Source organism: Stenella coeruleoalba, assembly GCF_951394435.1.
Source record: "Stenella coeruleoalba genome assembly, chromosome: 9".
Taxonomy (NCBI): domain Eukaryota; kingdom Metazoa; phylum Chordata; class Mammalia; order Artiodactyla; family Delphinidae; genus Stenella; species Stenella coeruleoalba.
The window spans coordinates 62,562,913-62,586,659 of NC_137155.1; the positions used below are offsets into that span (position 1 = coordinate 62,562,913).

The following is a 23,747-nucleotide window of genomic DNA, read 5'->3' on the forward strand; positions in this document are numbered from 1 at the left end:
CTGAAAGAATGGTCTTCAGTCAGTGCCTCACATATTTTCCACCTTCAGTACATGTCAGGATGATTTCTGTCCTCACCACTCCCATGAAACTATTCCTGCTAAGGCCGTCACTCATCTCCCAGGTGCCTAATCCAGTGGCCAGTTCCAGATCTTCTTCCCCTTGGCTGTGGGTAATACTGAAATCCACGGGATGCCCACTCCTCCTTGAAACTCTCTCAGGCCATTTAGCCATCTGCTTTTCATTGTCGACTTAGCAGTCATTTTATCTGGACTTGACTATAAAACATTGATAAATGACTCATTTGGAAAAATAGGTTTTGAGCATCTACTCTCAACCAGGCACTGCACCAAGGCTGGCAAAAGATGGTGAGCAAAACCTGCCCACTCTGGAGAGTAGTGGGGTGGATGGAGGGAGGCATCAATCCCACAAGGACATGGTTGCAGGCTGTGACAAGGGCCATTCAGGAACACCATGAGAATGTTTAGTAGCATCCTCATCTAGTTTGGGGATCTCGGAAGCCTGCCCTGAGAAAGCTTTTTGCCTGCATAAAAGGAGGAGGAGTAGGTTTTAACCAGGAGAAGTGGGGAGAACATTCCAGTGGAAGGAATAGCATGCACTGTATTAGGCAGTGAGATGTAAGGGAGAGAGCACAGACCCAGCATTGCTACTTACTAAACAGTCTGATGTTAAACAAACAAACAAAAAACTACTTGACCTCTTTGGGTCTTAGTTCTCTCTTCTGTTAAAAATTTTGCAGTCATAATTATATGTGCTTATATTTGCAGTGCACGTGGCACGTAGCAGGTACTCAGGAAATGTTGCCTCACCGCAACCACTTCCACTCTCGGGGCTCTGAGCATTGAGGGGCCTTTAAAGCGATTTCTCCTTAGTTGCTTCTAGGAAATAGGCCTCGCATTCCATCTCTCTGGGGCTTATACAGGGTGCTGTCATTCCAGCAGAGGATGGGGAGCTGGTGAGGAAGCGGTGGGCCCAGGGTGTTTATGATTTGGGTTTGGGGAATGTCTGATCCCTAAACCTCTTTTCTGTGATTTGAGAGTAGCTGCGTGCCATCTCGCATTGATGGGGTGAGCTGGGCCTCTCAGGAAGGACACTTCTCCTTTTAGGTCTGGTGGACTGTTTCCCTTGTGCAGCCAAGCTGCACAGACTGTGGAGTGCAAAAAGCCCTTCCTTGCACGGTGATTGGATGTGAATGCTAGTTGATGGTGGAGGCTCGTCGGCGGATGCTTGATGAAAGGCACCCAGCATCTGAAAAAAGTTCACCGCCGCGCAGCATCCTCCAGGGGCTGCCGCCACTGCCGCCCTTTTATTAGCGCACGTAGTAGAGGGTTTGTGGGGCTTGGCAGCCGTCCACTGCCTAATGTGAAAAAGGCCCTGGAAACATCGGCCCCTTTGAAGCAGCTGGGCTGGTGGCGGCTGCTGCGTGTGGCTGGGGTGTGGCCTCCAGATGCTGGATGCCTTCGCTTTCGTGGATTCTCCTCACCGCCCTTGTAAGAAGCTCTCGCGATAGCTGCCCTCTCGGCGGGCAGGCGTGGTCCAGACAGGCTGACCCATCCCGGAGCTGCAGGGGCTAGAAGTCCCCAAGAGCAGAGGCGAGGGGATGCCACCCTAGAGCGAGAGAGAAGAGAAAACAGCATGACATTTCCCACACCCTCCTCAACCCTGAGCATCAGGTGGGCTAGGACGCCAACCCCGGGGTTTCCGCCTTGGCCGCCTCTCACTTCATTTCCGGGTGTGGATGAATTTCTCCTCTTTAGGGATGGCGGTGGTGGGAGTGGGAGTCTGTTTTCTCCCTTACTTTTCATGAGAATCCTATGAGAGATTATACCAGGGAAACTGGCATAGAAAGGGGAAGGACTGTACCCCAAGTGACACAGCTGGGGCTTTCACCCGGGGGGATGGTGACTCCACGGTGCGCTTTGCCTCCTCCTGCTAGGCAGGACTCCCTAATAGCTGCCCTGTGTGGGCACACTTTCCTCTCCCCGGGCCCAGAGATGAGCAGGGGGTCCCGGCAGCACAATTCAAGGAGGCTCCCTCTCCAGAGCCGTCCTGCACCTACAGGAGCCCCAGGCCGAGCCTCCTCAATCGTGCTGCTTGTTGCCCGCCGCCTTGCCCAGTCTTGCCCGCCTCACCACACCGTGAATGTCTCAAATGTAGAGCAGGGTTGCTTTGTACACAGCAGGCACTCAACTAGTGTTGGTCAAGTTGATGGAACAGTTTCAAAGATGATGTGTATCTGTCTGTGTCGGGGGAGAAGTATGATGAGGCGGGTCACCCCAAAGAAGAGATATTGAGATTTTCTGAGTAAAGAGTCCCCTCTTGTTCCTGGAGGGTCTTTCCACGTATGAATATCACCTAGTTTTAGCCCACGTTTAGACATAGTCATGAATACTGGTACTGTAGGGACCTGCTTTTTTAATAATGAAGAGGTAGGACAAGGATGAATATTGGCATCACGCTGGCATCTTCGGCCTCAGATTGTGTTACCGCCTCAGAGGCGGGAGAGAGTTTCTCTCCTGCTCACGTGAAAGGTCTGGTACTCTTTTGTGCTTGAGATTTTTTTGTAAATACAAAAGTATGTGAAGCTAGATGCAGTGCATAAGGAAAATGAGATGTTGCAAAAAATGGAAAAGCTTCTGGTCTGTTACCATTGACGATCCACCTCGCTTGCCCTCCTGGCAGGGTGGACCTCCAATACCCCACCCCCTCCCCACGCAGCGCAGGTACCCCGCGTAGGCATCCATGATTATGCAGGGATTTAGTCCACCAACCAGCCTTACGATTGTTTTACAGTGAGCATGACAGTGATGGATTGAACGTGTTTAAGAGAAAAGTTATTGATTTTCTGACAAGCAGCCATTTTTATGTTCTCTTTCATCAGCCAGCCTCCCCCGAAAAGTGAAGGGTAAGAAGCAAATGCTGGAGTAAGAATGACAGTTACTTGATTCTCTAACTCTTGGCCACTAGAGGGGGGTAGTGACCAGGCTTCCTCTCTCCTCTGATGAGTGTGAGACATCTTTGCCCAAACTGAAATAATGAGTGACAACTAAGCAAATGTCTGTTCATCAGCTTTTCCCTTCGTGGAGCCAGTGTTTCATACTCAAGCAAAGGTAGCTCATCTTTCCTAAGAGGAGTATTTCCAACCATGTTAGTGTGTATAGAGTCTTTGGCTTTGGCCCCTTTAAAGTTGTAGTGCCTGGGTGTGGGGCAAATAGAATGGTGCACACACCTTCCCCGACCCTAAGACACAAGAAAACTTAACTATGGGCATAGGAATCGTAGTTTCCACCTATCTGATATATGGCCTTATCAAGGGAGAAAACATTTTAGGTTCCAGAACATGCATGATGGTGATTTGGTCTCTGTTCAAAGCAAGTGTGAGGGACTCCTGTTAAAATTGGCATCTAAGGAAAATCATAAGCATTGCTACTCTTTCAAGGAGATCTCTGTGTCCACAGATACCTCTTATTCCACCAAAACAATCGCTCGCTTTAGAAGGGTGTCCGAGGCTGATGCCCATTTCTGGAACTCTTATGCAACACGCTAGTTTCTGCCATGTAGGTCATGGCATTTGCCTCCTAGGGAGTGTTATGAGGATTAAAGCAATCAGTATTTTTCAGTGTCTGGAGAATGTATAATTGGTGCAAATGTAGCGTCCCTAGGTTTTAGGTTGGAAGTACGTATAAGTAGGCCGTGTGTACACGACAGAAACAGAGTCCAGGCAATCAAAGGGGTTCCTTGTGAATAATTATCAAAATGGTTTGGTAGGTTATTTCCCTGTCATTTTGGTAGTTGGATTTTTATTCTTGTCAAGGCAGGAAGAGAGCAGTTACAGAGGGAAGGACACTGAAGGCGAGAAGATGAAAACACACGGGGCTGAGTGGGGAGCTCAGGAAGATAGTGGAAGAGTCAGCATGGGCACCAGCACACTCACGGAGTCTGTGTGGCACCAGGGGTCACACCGAGGAGTTAAGGTTGGAGATGATGACGATTGGAATGGCTAAAAGAAAGAAATGCCTTAACAGTAGACCTGCCAGGCTATTCTGTGAGGAACGAGGTCTTCAGGAGCAGCTCTGTGACTGCCTGTCAGGGACTTTTTGTTTTGCCTTTTAACACTGGAGTTTGGGTCACATGATTGTCAAATCTCAGATCTGGTGACTTGGGCTTTTACTCTGAAAACCCTGTGCCCTTATAGTGTTGAGGAGAACCGAGGTAGCCGCTGCTGAGTTATGCTTGGAATTGTTTTCTTAGGTGTAATGTGACATGGGTATGCCTTCTGACCGTGGCTATTACCTCTAGAGTAACTGGAAACTCTGGGCTTTTCCTGGAGCCCCTCTTTTTGCCTGGAATTTCCTTTTCTTCATTCTCTAACCAAACATGATTCCACAGATCCTTCAAGACCCAGTTCCTGCGTCTCTCCTACTCTGTGAAACCTCTGGACACCCTGCCTGCCCCTGTGAAATTAGTTGCTCTAGATGCCCATTGCTCTAGCTGCCTGCCTGTTATAGCAGGCATTATTACATCATTAAGAGTTTGGTTTTTCGTATCTGTACGATTTCCCCTTCTCGGTACGGTGCCTCTCTCTTCATCTCCGTGCCTCTCTCTGGAACAAACAGAGCTCAATGAATTCATTCTTCACACTAAGGAGTGGGCTCAGGGTCTAACGCGCGCGTGTGTGTGTGTGTGTGTTTTGGTGGTGGTGAAAGCTGGACTGCAGATAAATTCAGGATCCACAACCAGAGAAACAGCTGGCCTCCCAGAGTCTCCTGCCCTGTCTCCTAGGATAGAGTTCATGAAATGCACAAGCCCATCCAGAAACGCCTGACCTTGCTGTACTGGCCTGGCAACCCCAGGCCACCTGGAACCAATATTTAAGCCAATATTTGCTTTCGGTTATTCACGCCCGTAGTTAAGCCACGGTAGTGCCAAACGGTGGCTAGCCCAGGAAGGTTCTGCAGGGGGGCAGCAGGGAGTCCCTACTGGCTGGCTCTGCAAGTTTGCCCCGCACTCTCATTGACAACTAAATAAAGCAATCTCATAGTTCACAGTATTGAATCTTTGGGCCCTGTTTTTTAGGTCAGAGTGTGGTTTTTGTGTGTGAAAGTGTAAGGGTGCCCATATACTATAGTATTGAGGAGAACCGAGGTAGCCACTACTGAGTTATGTGTGGAGTTGTTTTCTTAGATATAATGTGACATGGGTACTGACCGTGCCTACTACCTCTGGTTACTTCCATGTAACTCAGGTTAGGGAGGTCAAGGCAGAATTCAAGGGTTAATGTATACGTGAAATTTTAAGTAGGCTCTTGGTAGCTAAACACGCTCTGTCCATCTAACAAGGACTCTGTCTCACGTAGCCTTTCCTGCCGATTCCCAGGCACTAACAAGCCTGAGATGCCTTCACTTGCTTCTGTGAACTTTCCAGATATACGGAGCAAGGAAAGCCATATGACCCCAGGGTGGTTTTCTAGTCATCTTCCGGTCTTGTTCTGGTGTTGATCCTAGGAAAGCCGCCCTCCAGATTAAACAACATAGCCCAGCCAAAGACCCTTCCTGGTGGCAGAGGGGAAAGCCAGAGCTCCGACTCTGGCTCCCAGATGGGGCTGGCTGCTGTCACTCCTGGCTTGCCCTTCTGTTTCCCCAGAAGCAGAGTGTGGAGAGTTCCCAATGGTTCATATATCTGTCTTCAAAACTGTGTTTGGGTAGCAAAGTCATGAGCACTTGCTTCTCTCTGGCAGGGGTGGCCCTCATGCCAGAAAAAACAAAGGGAAAATCACTTGGTATGCTGTTGCTAAGAAGCGGAGAGTTGTTTGATGTTTTGATTTTAGCAGCATTGGAGGCTTGCCTTTTTAGTAACAAGAAGAGCTATAGGTTGCTCCTACAATATTGGATATGTGCTTTTCCGAAAATGTGTCATGAATGCAGAATTCTCTCATCAAATCCTTTTTTCCACCATTCATTAAAAAGAAATCCTCTGGGATACAGAAGAGGGGTGCAAAAAGTTCAAAATGAAAACGATGGCGGAAAGGTTCTTGTAGAAGCAGCTTCATTCCTAGGTGGCCGTGGCCATGTTAGGCAGTGGCCAGCAAGTAGGGGCAAGGATGGATTCATATCCTTCAGATATCGGTGTCCAACTGTCTGACCCTGTGCAAGCTGTGTGAAGGTTATCAGGCCATTCTCATTCACTTTTGATGATTCACTGAATGTTTAATGAGCTGTGTGTGCAAGGCACAGTGCTTGGCTGGATGAGCGAGATACAGTCCTCCTCCTGAAACAGGGAAAGAGGTAATTAGGATTCAAAGGGTCTGCGCAAGAATAAAGGTGTGGAGGGGATAAGACCCAATAGGAAGGGGATAACTTTTCTTGGGCCAGTCAGGGAGCACCACGGAGGAATTTGAACTGTCTTAAAGGATAGGCATCCTTCCAGTGGAAAAGACAAGGAGGCACATTCAAGGCAGGAACAGCAAGGCAGAAGGAAACCTGAGGGTTAATAAGACACTCATATGTGACTGGATAAAAGAATGCGTGGAGAAGAAAGAGGGATGATCTAGATCGCTAGGGACCTTGACTTTTTTGTTGTTGTTTTTGTTTTTGCGGTACGCGGGCCTCTCCCTGTTGTGGCCTCTCCCGTTGCGGAGCACAGGCTCCGGACGCACAGGCTCAGCGGCCATGGCTCACGGGCCCAGCCGCTCCGCAGCATGTGGGATCTTCCCGGACCGGGGCACGAACCCGTGACCCCTGCATCGGCAGGCAGACTCTCAACCACTGCGCCACCAGGGAAGCCCGACCTTGACTTTTTGAGGCCAAGAAATTTGAACTTTTTCTGTAGGTGCCCGGTAAGACATCAGGAGTGAACTTCATCTTAATCTCACTGCACCCATAAATCCCTCTGCAGAGGACAGGGATGGTTTCCCAACATAGATGGAGCTGCATACTTGGTACCACTGTCCAGTACCAGTAGGACTTTCTGCAGTGATGGAACTGGTATAAGTGTCCAATATGGTGGCCACTAGCCGCATGTGGCCACTGAACGCTTGAAATGTGGCTAGTGTGACTGAGGAACTGAGTTTTAAATTGTATTTAATCGTAGTTAACTTAAATTTCCATTTAAATAGCTTCATGTGGCTAGTGGCTACTCTCTTAGAGCTTTGCAGGAGGCAGTGGTTGTAACTTGAGGGAGGGAAAAGACATGAGGAGGGCTCCCCTGCAGATAAGTTGTGATAAGTTGTATTTCAGGGAGGGAAGGGACCACAGATGGCTTCTGATACTCGTACTCTGCTGGGTGCTATGAGGAAAAGCCTTCCAAGAGTCTTAGTGACACACGGCACACGTACATAAAATGGTTAGAGAAGGGAGGCAGGTGGTGTGACAAAGTGCTGGCAAGCACGGCATCAGCTCCCTGGGACCCTGCAGTAGCTCCTGGCGTCCTCTTTCCATATCTCTGCACCATGCAGCTATGCAAACCCCACGGAGCAAGAGTCCTGCCTGCACCTCTCTGCTGTCAGGAAAGATGGCAAGTGCAGGGAGGATACATCAGAAAAGCATTTCTAGGTACATGAATTAAAAGCTCCTGTGACAGAAAGTATGCCTTAAAGGGACTGCACACTGCCTTAAAGGGCCAGTGCCCTTTACCTGCAGAGCATTCCTTGTGAATCTTAATTGCAGTGCAACCTGTGTTTTCCCTCTGGAGCAATGGGTGGCTGTGTTTTTGGACCAAGAACTCAGCATGAAACAGGACATTACAGACAGAATAATGCCATGAAAGCAGAGAAGCCAAAGCCATAAATCTCAGTAACTCCTGAAAGTGATAACATTCTGCTACTGATTCTGTAAAATGAATATAAATGTAGATGTCGGTGAATACTGACTAAGGAAAGGACCATAATCTTCCATTAACATATAAAAATTCAACTCCACTGTGTCATTAATTAGATTTTCCTCACACTGAATTATTAAGTGTGATAAACAGGAATTGAATGGCAGTAGCTTTGCCCCTCCCTGACATTTGAAAGGCATACGAGGATGCTTTTATTTTCTCTTAATAAATTCCTTTGTAACCAGCAGAAGCATGCCTAATTATTCTGTTATCCATTCCATCCGCCTGGATGTCAAGTTCAAAGCATCAGTAGATCAATGACGTGGAAATCTGAGGACAACATAAAGTGAATCAAATCACAGCCTATGTCAGGAGGCCCCCAATCCACAGATTGGAAAGATTTTAGCTGGAGAAGTATTTAATAACTAAGATCTACAAACAGAAACTGTGTTTCTCCCATTCTTTATTTTCTCACTCTAGTTCCTAAATTTGGATTTAAATATTAATATGTCCTATGTCGTTCTTTTTGTTGTTTAAAAAATACACTGTGATTTTTATCTTTTTAGAAAGGTGGTATGTGTTCACTGTAGAAAATATGGAGGAAAATAACAAGAGCCACCACTCTGAGCTGACTGTTAGGAATATTTGGGCATATCTATTTTCAGTTATTTTTGTTTTCTGTGTGTGACCACACAAGACTGAAACAGTTTTGCTCTTTTTCAGTTAATCCTTCCTGAACATTTCCTCGCATTTTAAAATATATTTCCTAAACAGCATTGTAATAGCCATAGAATATTTCATCATAGTGGTCACCTAAATGTATCTAACCAGGCCCCTATTGTAGGCAATTTAGGTTATTTCTTTTTCTTTTCTTTTTTTTCATTTTAACAACATTATGATGAAACCCCTGTATATAAAGTGTTTGTCCACATGCGTTACTATTTCCTTAGATGTGGAATTTCCCTATCAAAGGATAAGAACGTTTCTTAGGGCTACTTAGAAGTATTGCCAAATTGCTCTCTAGAAAGATCTTCTAGTGGTGTTATGAATATGAGTGTTGAGATTAGAAAGACCTAAGTTCAGTCCTGGTTTTGCGGTTCCGGGTCTGTCATCAGCCATGTGACCCTGGGCAACTTGTTAACATGTCCAAGCTTCAGTTTCCCTTTCTGTTAAGTGGGCTAGTAATACGACCTGCCTCATATCCATTTCTCTGTGGAGTAAATGTGGTAATTCATGTAAAAGCTGAGTAGAGCAAAATGCTCAACGTAAGAGCCAACAGTTTTACGCTTTTCCAGCAGAGTATGCACTGTCTATTTCTCCATTCTCTCACAAACCCTGGGCACAATTTTGCATAAAAATCAACTTGACAAGTGAAAAAAGACATACTTTTAACTTCCATGACAAAACACATCTTTCAAGCCTTTAGAAATACATGACATATTTCAAGTCAAGGGCTAATTTTGACAAACGTCTTTCCCTCAAATGTTGTTTCTCATGAGTGGCAATAGAATAAGTAATAGAAGAAGCCCAAATCTTCCTTAGTTTTAAAGGGTAGCTATATAACTGATTGTGTCTGAGGGCCCAGAGCAGTCTGTCGGTGGGGTAGAGTACGTGTACGTAGCAATTATTAAGTATGTGCTTAGAACATTTTCTCTCAACAGTCTCAGTGAACTGGATTTAGCTGTCCATAATTTATTTTAAATTGTATAAATAGCTTCATAAGACAACTGGAATAAATAAAGAAAAAAGAAGGAGAACATTGGCCAGCAATCCCTTCACACAAACAAGTTAAATTCTGTTTGTTGACTGTCCACACAATTTTACAGAATTGCATTAGACGTTCTTTCAAAGCAGAGGATGCATTTCCTCCTGTTGAGATCTTTTCCATACAAGTACCATCATTTTACCAGGCCCACGAGGTGCCATCCCAATTTTGTCACGTCAGTGGGAGCTGAGTACAAGGGCAAGAGACCCATATCCCTGGGCCAGGAAAGAGGGTGCTTGACAGATGTGAAGCAGAAGCGGGCTTGGAGGGTAGGACCAGGGCAGCTGAAGATGTTGCTGTGAAGTCTGAGCATGAATGTGACCAGTGTGGGTTAGTCTGAAATAAAAGTCGAAACAACAAAGGAAACGATGTTGAGGAGGGTTCATACGCAGACATTCAGAGGCTGTTTTAAGGACAGCCTTTATTTGGCTCTTCTTGGAAGCCCGGAGGCTCCACATGAATTTAAAGACACAACATGTGTGTCTAATATTGGAAAGGCTTCGCTGGTGAACACAATTTCGCAGGTTTTCTGTAATACAAGTGGAGAAGGTATTAAGAAATACAGCCTTGATTATTACAGAGAGAAGAGAGAGTAGTTTTTCTGTCCTGATTATTGTGTCTTAAGTACCAGGCATAAAATGATCTCTCATTGGATGAAATGGAAGCCCTCTTGAGGCTTCAGGTCCATTTCTCTTTCATTCCAGTTTAGTTCCCAATTTCCAAGGCTGTGCCCTTGAGTGTTGAAATGTAATAACTCTGAGGGTACACAGTGAGTCTGCTGATTCTTTAATATGGTTTGTGCCACTTAATTCTTGTTCAGAGCAGGCAGTACACCAGCTCCAGCCAGAGCTAGCAGGTTACTCTCTATAATCAGGTATGTACACGTCTCACACCCAGAGGAAATGCTCACATAGTAGCATTGGATGACCACGTCCTGATCACTTTTCAAGATCATTGGTGCTATTTGTAATCTTGAATATTATTTTTTTCTGCTTCCAGCCTTAAATTAGATTCTGTAAGCAAGAGGTTTTGCTGAACAGGGTATGAAAAAAATAAGCATAGTCTAATTTTATCAATCTTGAGCATCTTGCATAAAATGTTAAGTCAAAATTGTTAGACAGTAAACTTGCTGGAAGATGAAGACGAGGATGCTGGTATGCTATGACAAAAAGAGCACTAGTCTCGGGAGGCGTAATTTAATTCACTCTTTTGCCACTTATTAATGTGACTTTGGGCCTATCTGTTCATTTGTAAAATGAAGTTTTCATTTATAAAACAGGGACTATGCTACATCCTATTTAGCACTCAGTGACAGACTGCATGTGAAAGTCCTTTGTAAACTGTAATACCATATTCCAGTGTGAGGTTGTTACTATGCCTCCGAGGTCAGCATCTTTGAAAATTTATTAGTCTGTATTTAAAACACATTTCAGTTCTCTTTACGTCCTGGCCCATCTTTTCCACATTTAAACTTAAGCAACAAAAACCTTGGCTCAGTCGCCTTTATCTTTCAGTCTAATTAGGGGCCTGAGAGTTTTGCTTTGTTTGGAATTTGTCACCCCATGTTCTGAAGAACGAGGTTCAGTGTGTTCCTCAAAAGACTAAGATTCTAAGATATTGCAAAATTGAATCCTGATTGTTTGTCCTCAGAAAGCCGTGAGATTAATGCTTTCATCAAGTTGGTCACTATTTGGGTTATACTGTAATAGAACCTGTTATTCATATATCAGAGCTATTCACACAATGGCAGCACCTTGAATAGGGACTATATTCTAAGAGCTGCCTTCCCAACGTGGTAACCGATAGGCATATGTGATTGTTTGCAACTAAATTAATTAAAATTAAGCCAAATAAAAAATTCAGTTTTTCAGTCACACTGGATACATTCCAAGTGCTCAATAGCTAGATATGATTAGTGGCTATTACTTTGGACAGTGGAGACTATAGAATATTTCCATCATTACGGAAAGTTCTGTTGGCCGGTCCTGCTCTAAAAGAAAGGGAACCTGATGTCACATTATTCAGAGGTATCCAGTAAGGTTTCATGCAGAATTTTTGTATCATTTTTAGGTTTCCAACCTAAAATAGCAACCTTTAATGTCCAATCAAGGGTTGACATCCACCCACCCACCCCTTTTCTCCAAGCTGCATTTAGGACATTTGATAATTTGATATTTTTGAATGTTCATTTCTTTTTATTGGGTCCCTTAGGTCCTGCGTGACAGATATGTGTGAATGTCCAGCCCATAAGAACTGTTACTGCGAGTCATTCCTGGCATATACCCGCGCCTGCCAGAGAGAGGGCATCAGCGTCCACTGGGAGCCTCAGCAGAACTGTGCAGGTAAGAAGTTCCCGGCCGATCCAAACATCGGAAACTCACTCCAGTGCCAGGATAGCAATAGAAGAGACTTGATGATGTGAATGGTCACACGCTACCTTGGCCAGAAAGAAATCTTATCAGTGGCCCAGCTGGATTTCAACTTGATAAAACACAGGGGCTTCCCACTGGGCAGGATAGAAAGCACTTAAGAGAAATGCTTTGTGACAAGCACATTTGAACAATTTAAGGATTTCCACTGCTGCAAAATCCTCCTAACCTCAAGCTACCAGCTGGATGTGCTTAGCACGTGGACAGTCACAGCTGTGGTTTAGGTTATGTGTGGAGCAAAGGAGATTCGGGACAATTACAGTCATTTAAGGTCTTCAGGATAAGTGTGATTTTTTTTTTTTTTTTGAAAGAGAGAAATGGTTATACAAACACTAGTAGAACATTCTTTTCCTTCTGAGAGACAGATTGCTGTAATAGTCGTTCTAGCTCTTTGATCTCAGGCAAGTGAATTAGCTTATTTGATATCTGTAAAATGGACTTCTTTGTTCATCCCAGAAATGTTTCTTACAAAGTGGCTAAGTACTAGGCATTGAACAAAGCACTGTGGGCACTTTGGTGACTGTAAGAGATGAGGTGAGGTCCCTGTCATTGAGGTGCTGGTGGGAGAGCCAGACAAAAATAGTAAGTCGAGCACGGTAGAGACTTGCTAAGTGTGGTAAGGGTGATGAGGGGGCAAATAGGGCAGAGCAAGAGAAAACAAATGGGGAGGGAGTCGGTGGCTACTTAGATGCAGAAGAGGGAGCACGTCTCTGTGGGGATGATGTTCCAGCCGAGCACTGAAGGATCCAAGGGACTCAGGGCAAGAGATCCATGCACAGGAAACATATTTGCATAAGACAGCCGCTCTCAAACTGGAAGGGAGTCAGTGCGGAGGGCCGGGGAAAGACGGGCACAAGATGAGAGTGGAGTTGCAGAGCCGGATTGCAGGACTCTGCAAGTCTTGGGAAGGAGTCTAGCTTTTATTCCAAGAAGAATGGAAGCCACTGACGGGCTTTAAGCAACCCTCCTTCTGCTTTTGCAAGATCGCCCTGTGTAGAGACTGCTGTGTAGAGAATACATTGAATAGGGCAAGATTGAAGGCAAGAGGCCATTGCAGTCTTTGGGGTGACAAAATGATGGTGGCTTGGATTAAGATGGAGGCAGTGTGTGGAGGAAGGAGAGAGATTTTAGAAATAGTTTGGAAATGTACAATAATCTCTACTCTGCAGAGTTATAAGCATTAGTGATACGTACGTGAAGCATCTTAGAAGAGTGCTCAACTCATAGAAGATACTCAGTCAGTAGTAACTGCTGCTCTTATTTAGACCTGAAGATGAGATGACTAAATGTTTGTCTTTTACTGCAAGGGTTGGCAAATGTTTTTCTGCAAAGGACCAGATTTGCCTGGTAGGGAGAGACTGGGGTTTGCAACATTCTACAGGAATCCTAGAAACCTTAGCTGTGCTATTAGAAATGAAGGCAGTTCATGGCGCTGCTAACTCTAGAGGGTCTTCACTGGTGGAGGGCAGGAGCTGTCATCCGGTTGGAAGAGGGCTCAAGAATTGCCTTTGTCTATATTTTCAGTGCATGGACATCGTGTTCACTTAGACAGTGGGTCTCAATCTGGCTGGACATTGGAGCCACTCTGGGAGCTTAAAAAATAAACCAGAAAACTATGCCTGGGCCCCTTGCTGAGATATCCTGCTTTAATTGGCCTTGTGTATCATTTGAAACCTCTGAGGAGATTCTGACCTGCAGCCAGAGCTGAAACTGCCGAGTTAATTTGTATGCTTATTTGGGTGGCTCTGGGGGAGTAGGACGACGAGCGTTTGGGGGTTACTAAAGCTTCCTCAAGCCACCCCTTGCCACAGTCACTAATCCATGTCCTTAAAAAGCTCTCAGACCCTTTTATCTACTTGTGAACTTCCCTTTTGGTTTTGCTCTCTCCTCTGCAAGCCCAAGTCCAATCTTTATGTCTGAGTTCACTTTCCACGGCAAGAGTGCGTCTCTATCAATGCTGTCTTCCCAGAGGAGGATTGAGTTGATAAAAATAACTCATATTAAGGTATGGCTGAGGCTCCTGAAAGGTGAGACTAACTGGCTTACCTCCCTCCTAGTGCCTCAGTGTGGGGTAGTATAGGAAGCGCAGGGTTTTGAGAGACTGGGTCCTTGCACCACACCTTGAACATGCCCGTCTCCTTTTCTCTGCTTTGAAATGAATAAAATATATGAACTCAAGCCCCAGCCATTCATCCTGGTGTAATGTGGGGCTCAGCAGAACTTTATTAATTTTATTAGGTATGGTGCTGTGATGAGGATCATATCAGATACAGAACATGTGAGCCCTCTCTTCCTGATGCCAGGCTGTATTTAACACCGGTTCAGTGCACCCAATGCATTTGAGGACTACATTTTCCCCCCTCCAGGATCCTGAGTTCAGGGACTGAATCTCAGCAGCTAAAATTACTTTTCTAATGGAAAAGGAATACGGCTTCTGAAAGGTTCTGTTTACCACTCAAAATTAGCAGAACCATCTGAGCGAAGTATACCTCTGTCAATGTTTGATTGCAGGGGAACCTTTTATACACACACACACACACACACACACACACACACACACACACACTCACATTGAACTTCCACAAATTGATAGTTAGTATTTACGGAGATATGCAGCATCTCTCAGTAGATTCATTTCTGAGTCATCTGGAATACTGAAGACTATAAGAATACTCTTTACTAATTTTTAGTTCCCACATCTTTTGACTTATGATAGCACTTAAGGCCACTTAATACTGAGAAGAGAAATTTTCCAGGGTAAAAGGCTTGGAAGTTGAACAAATAAGAAACCAGCCAGGCAAGAAACTCTGAATGAACAAGTGACATCTCCCAGGCTAGGTTGGATTTTAGCACTAGCATGACGTATGAAGTGTATGCCCACTAGCTGTGGCAAGGAGGACTAATGAAACTCTAGTTTAGTGCAGGAATTACTAAATACAATACAATGTGCAGAGGGCTATTGTGAAGGTCTCTAAAAGTTTCATTAACGACCATTTATATTAATGTGTACTATTTTCTAAGCACCTCCTTTGCCCCAAGGACTATACTAGAACTTTGTGTTACATTTTATCTTATTTAATCCCCACTCTCATCTATATGTTAACATTCTGTTACCCACATTTTACTGTAAAGGACATTAAGGCTTAGAATATTTCAGTAATTTGCTAAAAATCACAGAGGTGGAAACTAAGAAAGCTAGGAATCAAACCTAGGTCAATTTGCATTATAGCCACTGTTCTTAATTATTATGAGAACACAAATAAGCAAGTGCACTGTAGAAAAATATATATACCTATGAATATATATTTATTTATGTAAGCATCCACTAATTTATGGAAATATTTGTTCTGTAGATCTTTCCAATTTCTATCCTTATCATTGATACTTGTTACTTGGTACCTTCTGACTCTGAAACTTTGCTATGACCTTGCTCCTGCATCTTACTTTGCCATCCTTAGTAGATTTTCTGCCAGCCTCCCTGTAGGTGCCACTACTAATTGTCACTGCACTTTGAGGAATACATTTTCTAAGTGGGCAAGGGGCTGGGATATTCAGAGTGGTGTGTGTGTTCCCCCAGCACATGAGATAGTCTGCTGGGTTCTGTGAGCAGTTTCCTCCTTGTTTTATTCTAACTCCAGGTGATTCCGGCCCCTGCCCTGCAGCAACTCTGCTCTGCTTATACACACCCACCTTTCCCTTGGCTGACTGGGAAAGGATCCTGTGAAGGATTAGGAGGTAAGGTCAGCACTGTGACCTTCAGCACAGTAGGGGCATATGGGGACAGTGAGTTCCAGGGGGCACAGATCTACACTTATTGAGCGAATTATTAAAGTCAACACGTGGCGCCTCTATGGGGTCCCACAGAAAGTAACGTGTAATGATCCTTGCACGCATTACAGAGTAGCTGCTCATGTGCCCCCTTGAGAATAAATACCTGCTAACTCTAACCACTTTGGTAGTTTCCTGGTTTTTAAAAAATGTATTTGATCAAATGAAGCCTTTTCAAATGCCCCTATGCAAATCATTTATGTTGTAAAAAGGTATTGTTTGCCTTTTATAAGTTTGAAAAAAATGGATTCACAGAGGGTAATAAAACAAGGTCCAAGTCAGGATTAACTTTCTAGGATCTTCTAAAAGTTGTGCCAGTTTGAAGGCAAATTTAATCATGTCATCCCCCCCCCATTTAAAACCCTTGCAAGATTCCTCTTCTTCAAGGCTTACAGCCCTGCCCACTTCTCTGCCTCTGTCTCCTCCCACTCTCCCACTCAAATCCCATGCTCCCTTCCTCCAACAAAGCAAGGATCCTCCCATTTCTGATTGGGTCATGGCTGCTTGTTGTTACTGACACCCCCTTACCCCCCACCCCCACCTTGGCTCTCAGTGCTGTCTCTGCCTGGGACACTCTTCCTGCCATTGTCTGACTGACAGTGTCTACTCACCTTTTAAGATCTAAGTGGGATCTATTCTCTGCAGTCTTCCTGGATCCCTACCCAACCCTCCACATTGAGTTGATGTCTCTCTTATTCCTCCACTGTTCTTTGTTCTCACTGTCTAACGTGTACATCTTGCACTTAATTAACAATCTGTTTATGTGTCCTCTTCACCTATTTGGTTGTAAGTCCAGGCTCCTGAGACTGAAGGTCAGAGATGATATCTGATTCACATTGGATTCCCTGGCCTAAGAGAATGCCTGCCACATAGTAGATACTCAGTAGATGTTTGTTGATTTAATTTGAATTGAAAGGAGATGATGAAAAAGATCCTTTTTTTTTTTCCTAGTAGTTCTTCATTTTCAACCTTTTAATTTCTACCTGTAGATGGTGAGGGAAATCTCAGTGTTCAGTAGTCAAAGGTAAGATGTCACAGAGGAGCAGCAGAAAATTAAGTGGTGGAATTAGAAGAAAGAATTGAGAGGTCAGAGAGAGGAAAAGACATGGGAGAATGCATGTCTATAGGAGAGGAGGGAGAAGTAAGAACATGGGTGGGAGAGAGGAAATTCTGCCGAGTTGTCATACTAGAAGGGATCTTTGCAAGATCTGAAAGGGAGCAAAGTATCTGGAGGGTAAAGTGAGTTGAAAGAGGCATTCTGGAAGCAGCAGAGTGGAAAATGAACTTAAGGCCAGCCAAATGTAATCCAGCTTGGGAACAGGGATGATGGATTGAACATCATTAAGATGAACTCATCATCCAACAGGCACAGACATTTATTAAGCTGCTCCTCTGTGCCTGGCCCTGTGCCAGAACTTTGCATCATAGAAGACAAGGACTCTGCCCTCAGGAGTCCCAGACTCAGTGGTTCACTCTGTTCAACCAGGGGTGCTTGTTGTAGTGACCCCTGGAACCTTTAAAATCTACAGCTACCCAAGGCTCCACTGTAGATACAGAGCAAAAATCTTTAGGGAAGGGACTGAGGAATATGTACCTTTTAAAAGATCCTCAGGAGACTCTTGTGAGCATCTCTGATTAAGAACTACAGCTGCACAGTAATTGGGGGATTAAAACAAGTAAACATAACTATAAAGTGAAAAGTGCTGTTGGATGAAGAGGGAAGGGTATCCTGGGGGAGATCCAGGTAGCTACTTGAAGGAGGTGACGTTTGAATTAAGACTTGGAAAATGATTGGTTTGGGAAGAGAATCCAAACAGATGATAATCAATTTCAGAGCTTTTTGACTGGAAATTAGAGCTAATACTGTAGTAACTGATGAAGAGAGGAAGAGAAGGAAGGGGAAGAGAAGAGAAGAGAATGTCAGGGGAAGAGTCTTGGAGGCAATTTGAACATTTAGTGCCAGGGAGCAGGTAAATAAGCCCGAGAGAGAAGGTGTTTGTTTGCAATAAGTTAGCAGAAGAACCTAGAAATTTCAGTGTCATAAGATAAAATGGACAAAAAGACTAAATGTTTTGTGGTGAGATCATGTGAGAATGGGGACTGCCTCTATGTCCGTGGATATGGTCATTGTGGAAAACGTCGGCGGGAACTGCTTCAGTAAAATGGTGGGTGAGGAAGGTAGGTCACCAATGGTAATTCATGGCACAGGAACTGGATAAAATGACTGTGAACTTTTCTATGAAGTCTGGAGGTAAGAAGTCTGATAGGTGAGGGAATACTTGGCTAAAGATTAGTGTTGACCTGAAAATGTTTCCAATATTTAGAGGATGGAGCCAATAGAGACAGAGGAGATTAATGTGCATGGAAAAGGACAAATAATAGAGCAAGTTCCTGGAAGAGAGGGGTCAGAAAGCAGACATGGCAAATGAAGGCTGGGTGCCGATGAGGAGAGGCAGTAGGGAGGTGGGTTAAGGTGCTCCTGCAGATGTCCTAAGTCATCAATAAGAGAGGATGAGTGCGCTGAGACTGGGAAGAGCTCCAGTAGAGTTTTAGGTGGAGGAAGGTGGGAAACAGCAGTAGCTTTTCAATGTGCACCTACTTCCACTTTGGAAATATTCGTTGCCCTCTTCTTTGCTGCAAAGGCGTGAGTCTCTACAGCGACCGAAGCATGAATGTGAGGGTTGTTTACAGGGCCAGTTCTCAGTCACGGCTGCCCATTAAAATTAACTGTGCTGGGGAGTATTTTTAAAATTATTTTTAAAATACTGATTACCTGGTTCCACCTTCAGAGGTCCTAATTTAATTGGTCTGGGGTGGGAGTCCAGGCGTTGGGAAGTTCTCTGTCGACCCTGATTTCCAGCTTTGAACACCACTGATGCATAAAAATAGAACAACACATGGATACAGTTATTTGCTGTGAATGTGATATTCAGCTAGGGTGTTTCCAGATTGTTAGGCATGTCTATGTATAGCATATTCTATTAATCACTGAAAAGAGAAAAAGAGAACTTGGAAGGGATCCGTGAAAAGTCAAAAGATTATCAGAAATGCATAAGTTAAGAGATTTAAAGAAGAAAAATTAAGCTGATCCACTCACTCACTCATCCATCTATCAATGCATCAGTCACACAGCAGCTCTCTGAGTCCCTTCTACATGTTAAACACCACACTACTGCTGAAAATAAACAAAACGGCCCTTCCCTCAAGTAGCCTAGATTTAGCTGGAGAAAGAGAGGACAAGGAAATGGATGATTATAATTTCATGTTGCAAATGCAGGGATAGAGGTGGGCGCCAGGTGCTCTGAGTATACAGTCAAGGGACATCCTATCCAGACAAGAGAGGAAGGAGAAAAGGTTGGGAACTGAGTCTAAAAGAGGGGAAGATAGGGTGAATGGTGGTGACATTCACTGAGCTTGACAGTGGCTCCAGGAGGTTCCTAGTGGCCTAAGGAATAGAATGAAATTATGAGAAGCCAAAACAGCATACTAGAGTTACATGGTGGAGGTAACGTTAGGGAAAGTAGCCTTAAAGAACAGTAGTAAATTTTTACTTATCCACTGTGTCAGTTAGGATCCAGGCGGAAAACAAGTGGCACATGTGGTTTACTTAATTGAAGTAAATTTCATAGACGGACTACTTTAAAATGGATAAGTAGCATGTTGGGAAATAAGGAAAAGTCCAGTGCCCTGGAAACGAACTGTTTTTACTCACAATAAGCTGACACCACATGTGTGGGTTGGTTTTTTTTTCCTCACACCAACCAGTTCTCCAACACTCTGGACACCAACTGGGTGTCCTAAAATTCCATTCAATTTTGAGACTAACTAACTGCCCAGGTTAGCATTGGCCTCCACAGGTTTAAGGGCTCAGTCCCACAAGACGCCTCACTTCAGATGCCAGCTGCAAGTATTGAGTCCCTAGGTTACCCTCACTTCTGCTCCACTTGGCTACAAAGTCGGGGGAGAGAGGTGTTCTCACAACCCCCTCCCCTCTCAGGCTTAATAATTTACGAGAATTGCTCACAGAGCTCTGGAAAACACTTATTTGCTCTTACTGGCTTATTATAAAGGATACAAATGAACAGCCAGATGAAGAGGTACAGAGAGTAAGGTCTAGAAGGGTCCCAGTGGAGTGAGGACACCATAATCCCAGCACCTAAATGTGTCTGCCAGTTTCAAAGTTTTCTGAACCTGTCGTTAGTCATTTAGGGCTTTGTATGGAAATTTCCTTATGTAGGCATGATTGATTAAATCACTGGCTGAACGTGATTAATTCAATATCCAATCCCTCTTCCCATCCCTGGGAAATGAGGCCGAAAGTTCCAACCCTCTAATCGTGCCTAGGTCTCTTTGGTAACCAACCCCCATCCTGAAGCTATCTAGGGACCCTAGGCACCAGTCCTTACCAGCATACGAAAGACACTCATCCCTCTGGAGATTTCCAAGTGTTCTAGGAGCTGTGTGTCAGCAACTGTAGACAGAGGCAAGTGCGGCTGGAAGCTGGATTGTCATTGTTGTTCTTCAAGAGGACTCTTCTAAATCAGCGGTCCCCAGCCTTTTGGGCTCCAGGGACTGGTTTCCTGGAATACAGTATTTCCATGGACTGGGGCAGGGAGGGGGGATGGTTTGGGGATGATTCAAGCACATTACGTTTATTGTGCACTTTATTTCTATTATTATTACATTGTAATATATAATGAAATAATTATACAACTCACCATAATGCAGAATCGGTGGGAGCCCCGAGCTTGTTTTCACTTGCCACTCTCTGATAGGGTTTTGATATATGCGTCTGCAAGCAATTGATTCATTATGGCCTCCGTGTAGTCAAACCTCTCTGCTAATGCTAATCTGTGTTTGCAGCCACTCCCCAACGCTAGCATCACCGCCTCAGCTCCACCTCAGATCATCAGACATTAGATTCTCATAAGGAGCTCACAACCTAGATCCCTCACCTGCACAGTTCACAGTAGGGTCGTGCTCCTTTGAGAATCTAATTTCACCACTGATCTGACAGGAGGCGGAGCTCAGGCAGTAATTCGAGTGCTGGGGAGTGGCTGTAAATACAGATGAAGCTTCGCTCACTTGCCCGCCGCTCACCTCCTGCTGTGCGGCCTGGTTCCCTGTTCTAAATCCCTAGTGTATCAACATTCCTACTCCTGAGAATGAGGGGTTGCACCTTTGATTGTCATTGGAGCTAACTCAGATGGAAAAGTCCACGTGTCATAAAACTTCCAGAATGTTGGCAGTATTTTTTTCTGACAACTGTATTCATGAATTTCAGGAAGTCTCAGAATATTGTCAAAATCATTTCAGCTCCAAGTTAACAAAGATAGTAACTTGCTATGATTTGGCTACATCATCATTTTTACGTTCCCTGACCAGCCAGCCAGCCACTTCCCTCTCCCCAGTCACACATCTAATTTTTCTCCATTGGTCCCTACCCGACTCTTGCTCAATTTGTCTCAAATTGATTAATTCAGCACATGATCACTAGATTAAAATATGTCACTCATTTCCAATACCCTTGGCAGGTTTTTTTCCCTGTATGTGTAATTCTATATATTTGAATATCGAGGTGGTTGCAGAAATTATTTTTATTCATCACAGCTCAATAGCTGGAAGAACTATTTGGAGTTAACTTTTCATACTATTCTCAATACCTAAATAACCTATAGATTTCCTTGAGGCTTGACTAATGTATAGTTTGTCCTATCTGGGAATAAAGCTTTTTCATTTTATTTTATTTTGAAGTTCGCTGGCCCAGCAGGGGGATCTTTGATGTTGTTTTTCTAGGTGCAGGTGGTTCCTAGAGTGTTTGGGCAGTGTTGGGTGTTTGTTATTCTTTTGTTAGGATGCAGAGTTGCACCTGTGCTGTGGGGAGACCAGTGCCATCAGTGACGTGAGCCTTCGGGAATGGCATGGGGCTGAGGGTGAATTAACCTGGCTCTAATGGTTTCCCCACATCTCACCTACGTCACCTCCTCTTTTTCAGCCACCCAGTGTAAGCACGGTGCCGTGTATGATACCTGTGGTCCGGGATGTGCCAAGACCTGTGACAACTGGAATGAGATCGGTCCCTGCAATAAGCCGTGTGTTGCTGGTTGTCACTGTCCAGCAAACTTGGTCCTTCACAAAGGAAGGTGCATCAAGCCAGTCCTTTGTCCTCAGCGGTGACCTTTGTTCCGCTCCTTCAGACTTTGAACCTGGTGTTCTTGACACTGAAGTGGAAGAGCCAATGAAGGACTGCGGTATTTGTGTGCTGATTCTGCAAATACACACACGGAGTATATATCTGTACATATATAGATATATAGATATATTCAGAAACACTTCATCATTTATAGAAACTATAGGTGGATTATTATATGTATATTTTTTGCTATAAGACATGTATTGTTTCTAGGATCCTAATCTGTAAGCCATTGAATACATTGTATAAATAAACCAGGTGTTTTTAATTTAATAAGGCAGCATGCAGACATATTGGATGGTTTTACCATCACATACGTTTGTCATTTTTAAGAAGTTTTCTAAGAAATCTAAACTGCCTGCCTGAATTAATTTTTGATTTGAATAGGATTTGCAGTTGAATGGGAAGTGTGTTTTTCTGGAATGGCAGATTTATCTAGGGGCATTTCATGCTTCCAAAGAAAGGAAAGTATGCCTGAGAAATATGGCTAGTGATTGGCGACAGGCTCTAATGGTGCATGTAAAGCAAGGGGTAGAGGCTGTTAGACTTTATTGGGTCATGGTCCGATATTAGTTCCAGAACTGATTGGCTGGTTGCCAAGAAATATATATTTGTCACTAGAGCATAACCGGAGAATCAAATGGTTTCTTGCCATCTTTGCATATTCCTTGAGTCTCCTAATTTTGTATGTGTGTATGATGGATATGTCCACCTCCGTGTCCCACACTGAGATGTTGGTGTGTCTGGATGACTTGTTAGTTTTATTGAGGATGAGCAGGTATTTGAAGAAACTGTTGTACAACGTATGACAAAATATCCATTTCTCTGAATCTCACAGCAATTTAGGATGAGCAAATCCAATGAGTTAAAGTAAGCTATCTCCATTTTGTGACTATTCCATGTGTTAAATGAAAGCCTTTATTTCTAGAGGATTCCTAGACCAACACTATTTGGCAACAGTGAATTTGTCCGAATTATTAGAAAGAAAGGCTTTACTGATTGGTTGATTTAACATCAATACAAAGAATGGTCTACATGCTTGCTCTTACTACTAGTCACCATGTGATTTTCCTGACTTTTGTTTTCAGTTGAATAAGTGAACATGTCAACAAAACAAAACCCACTGATGTCTAAAAATAAAATGTTCTGCATTGTAGTAAATAAAGGGCTTAAGGTTTAAAACAATGCATTTTCTATTTCAAGATGTGTTGTGTTATACTTTACAAATAAGCTATGGCAAATTCAGGTTCATCCATTTTTAACAGCTTTCTTTAGATATATTTTATATACCCTACAATAACTTTATAAAAATAAGAGTGTTATTAGTAGATAATAGCAAACCTCCAAAGTTTTGACAGTCGGCGTAGTGCCATTGCTTCTTAAGACATTTGTGTTCCTGTTACATATATTCATGACAGCTGAAGGATTAGTTTGGATTTTTTACTGGGGCATCTCCAGCTGTTTGAGAAAATTGAATAAGTCACACAGTGTAATAGTGATTGTCTGGGACACCAGGGAATGTGGTTGTCATTGTTGTGCTTGGGCCATAACCAACCTCAGTATCTGGGACCCAAGGCAGCCAGGGCTTCAGTGCTGCACTTGGAAAGGGGGCTTTGATGTAGGAGACTTGGGCTCCAGGTGTGGTTTGTGACCTTGTTCACAACTGTTTAAGCATTTGGGGCCATAAATTGTTTCTCT

General features: G+C 44.0%; 2 protein-coding genes and 1 long non-coding RNA gene across 7 annotated transcripts in view; 1 reads left to right on the forward strand and 2 right to left on the reverse strand.

The window, feature by feature from the left end:
* Positions 1-23,525, forward strand: part of BMPER (BMP binding endothelial regulator) — a 263,417-nt gene extending 239,892 nt beyond the window's left edge. For both annotated transcript variants that reach the window (XM_079932454.1, XM_079932455.1), the window contains exons 14-15: positions 11,811-11,941; positions 21,852-23,525. In XM_079932454.1, the coding sequence (XP_079788580.1) occupies positions 11,811-11,941; positions 21,852-22,033 (313 nt within the window). In that variant the 3' untranslated portion in view covers positions 22,034-23,525. The remainder of the gene's footprint in view (positions 1-11,810; positions 11,942-21,851) is intronic.
* Positions 7,724-22,016, reverse strand: LOC307192041. Of its 2 annotated transcripts, none has more exons than XR_013829934.1 (4): positions 21,886-22,016; positions 20,575-20,648; positions 20,263-20,436; positions 7,724-9,935 (listed from the first exon to the last, which is right to left on the reverse strand). It is a non-coding gene; the product is annotated as an uncharacterized lncRNA (long non-coding RNA). The 2 variants fall into 2 exon arrangements; XR_013829935.1 differs by lacking the exon at positions 7,724-9,935 and adding an exon at positions 18,335-18,728.
* LOC307192040 (uncharacterized protein) overlaps positions 22,017-23,747 on the reverse strand; it is a 284,325-nt gene continuing 282,594 nt past the window's right edge. For all 3 annotated transcript variants that reach the window (XR_013829933.1, XM_079932456.1, XM_079932457.1), the window contains exon 9: positions 22,017-22,124. The gene's annotated coding sequence lies outside the window, so the exon portion shown is untranslated. The remainder of the gene's footprint in view (positions 22,125-23,747) is intronic.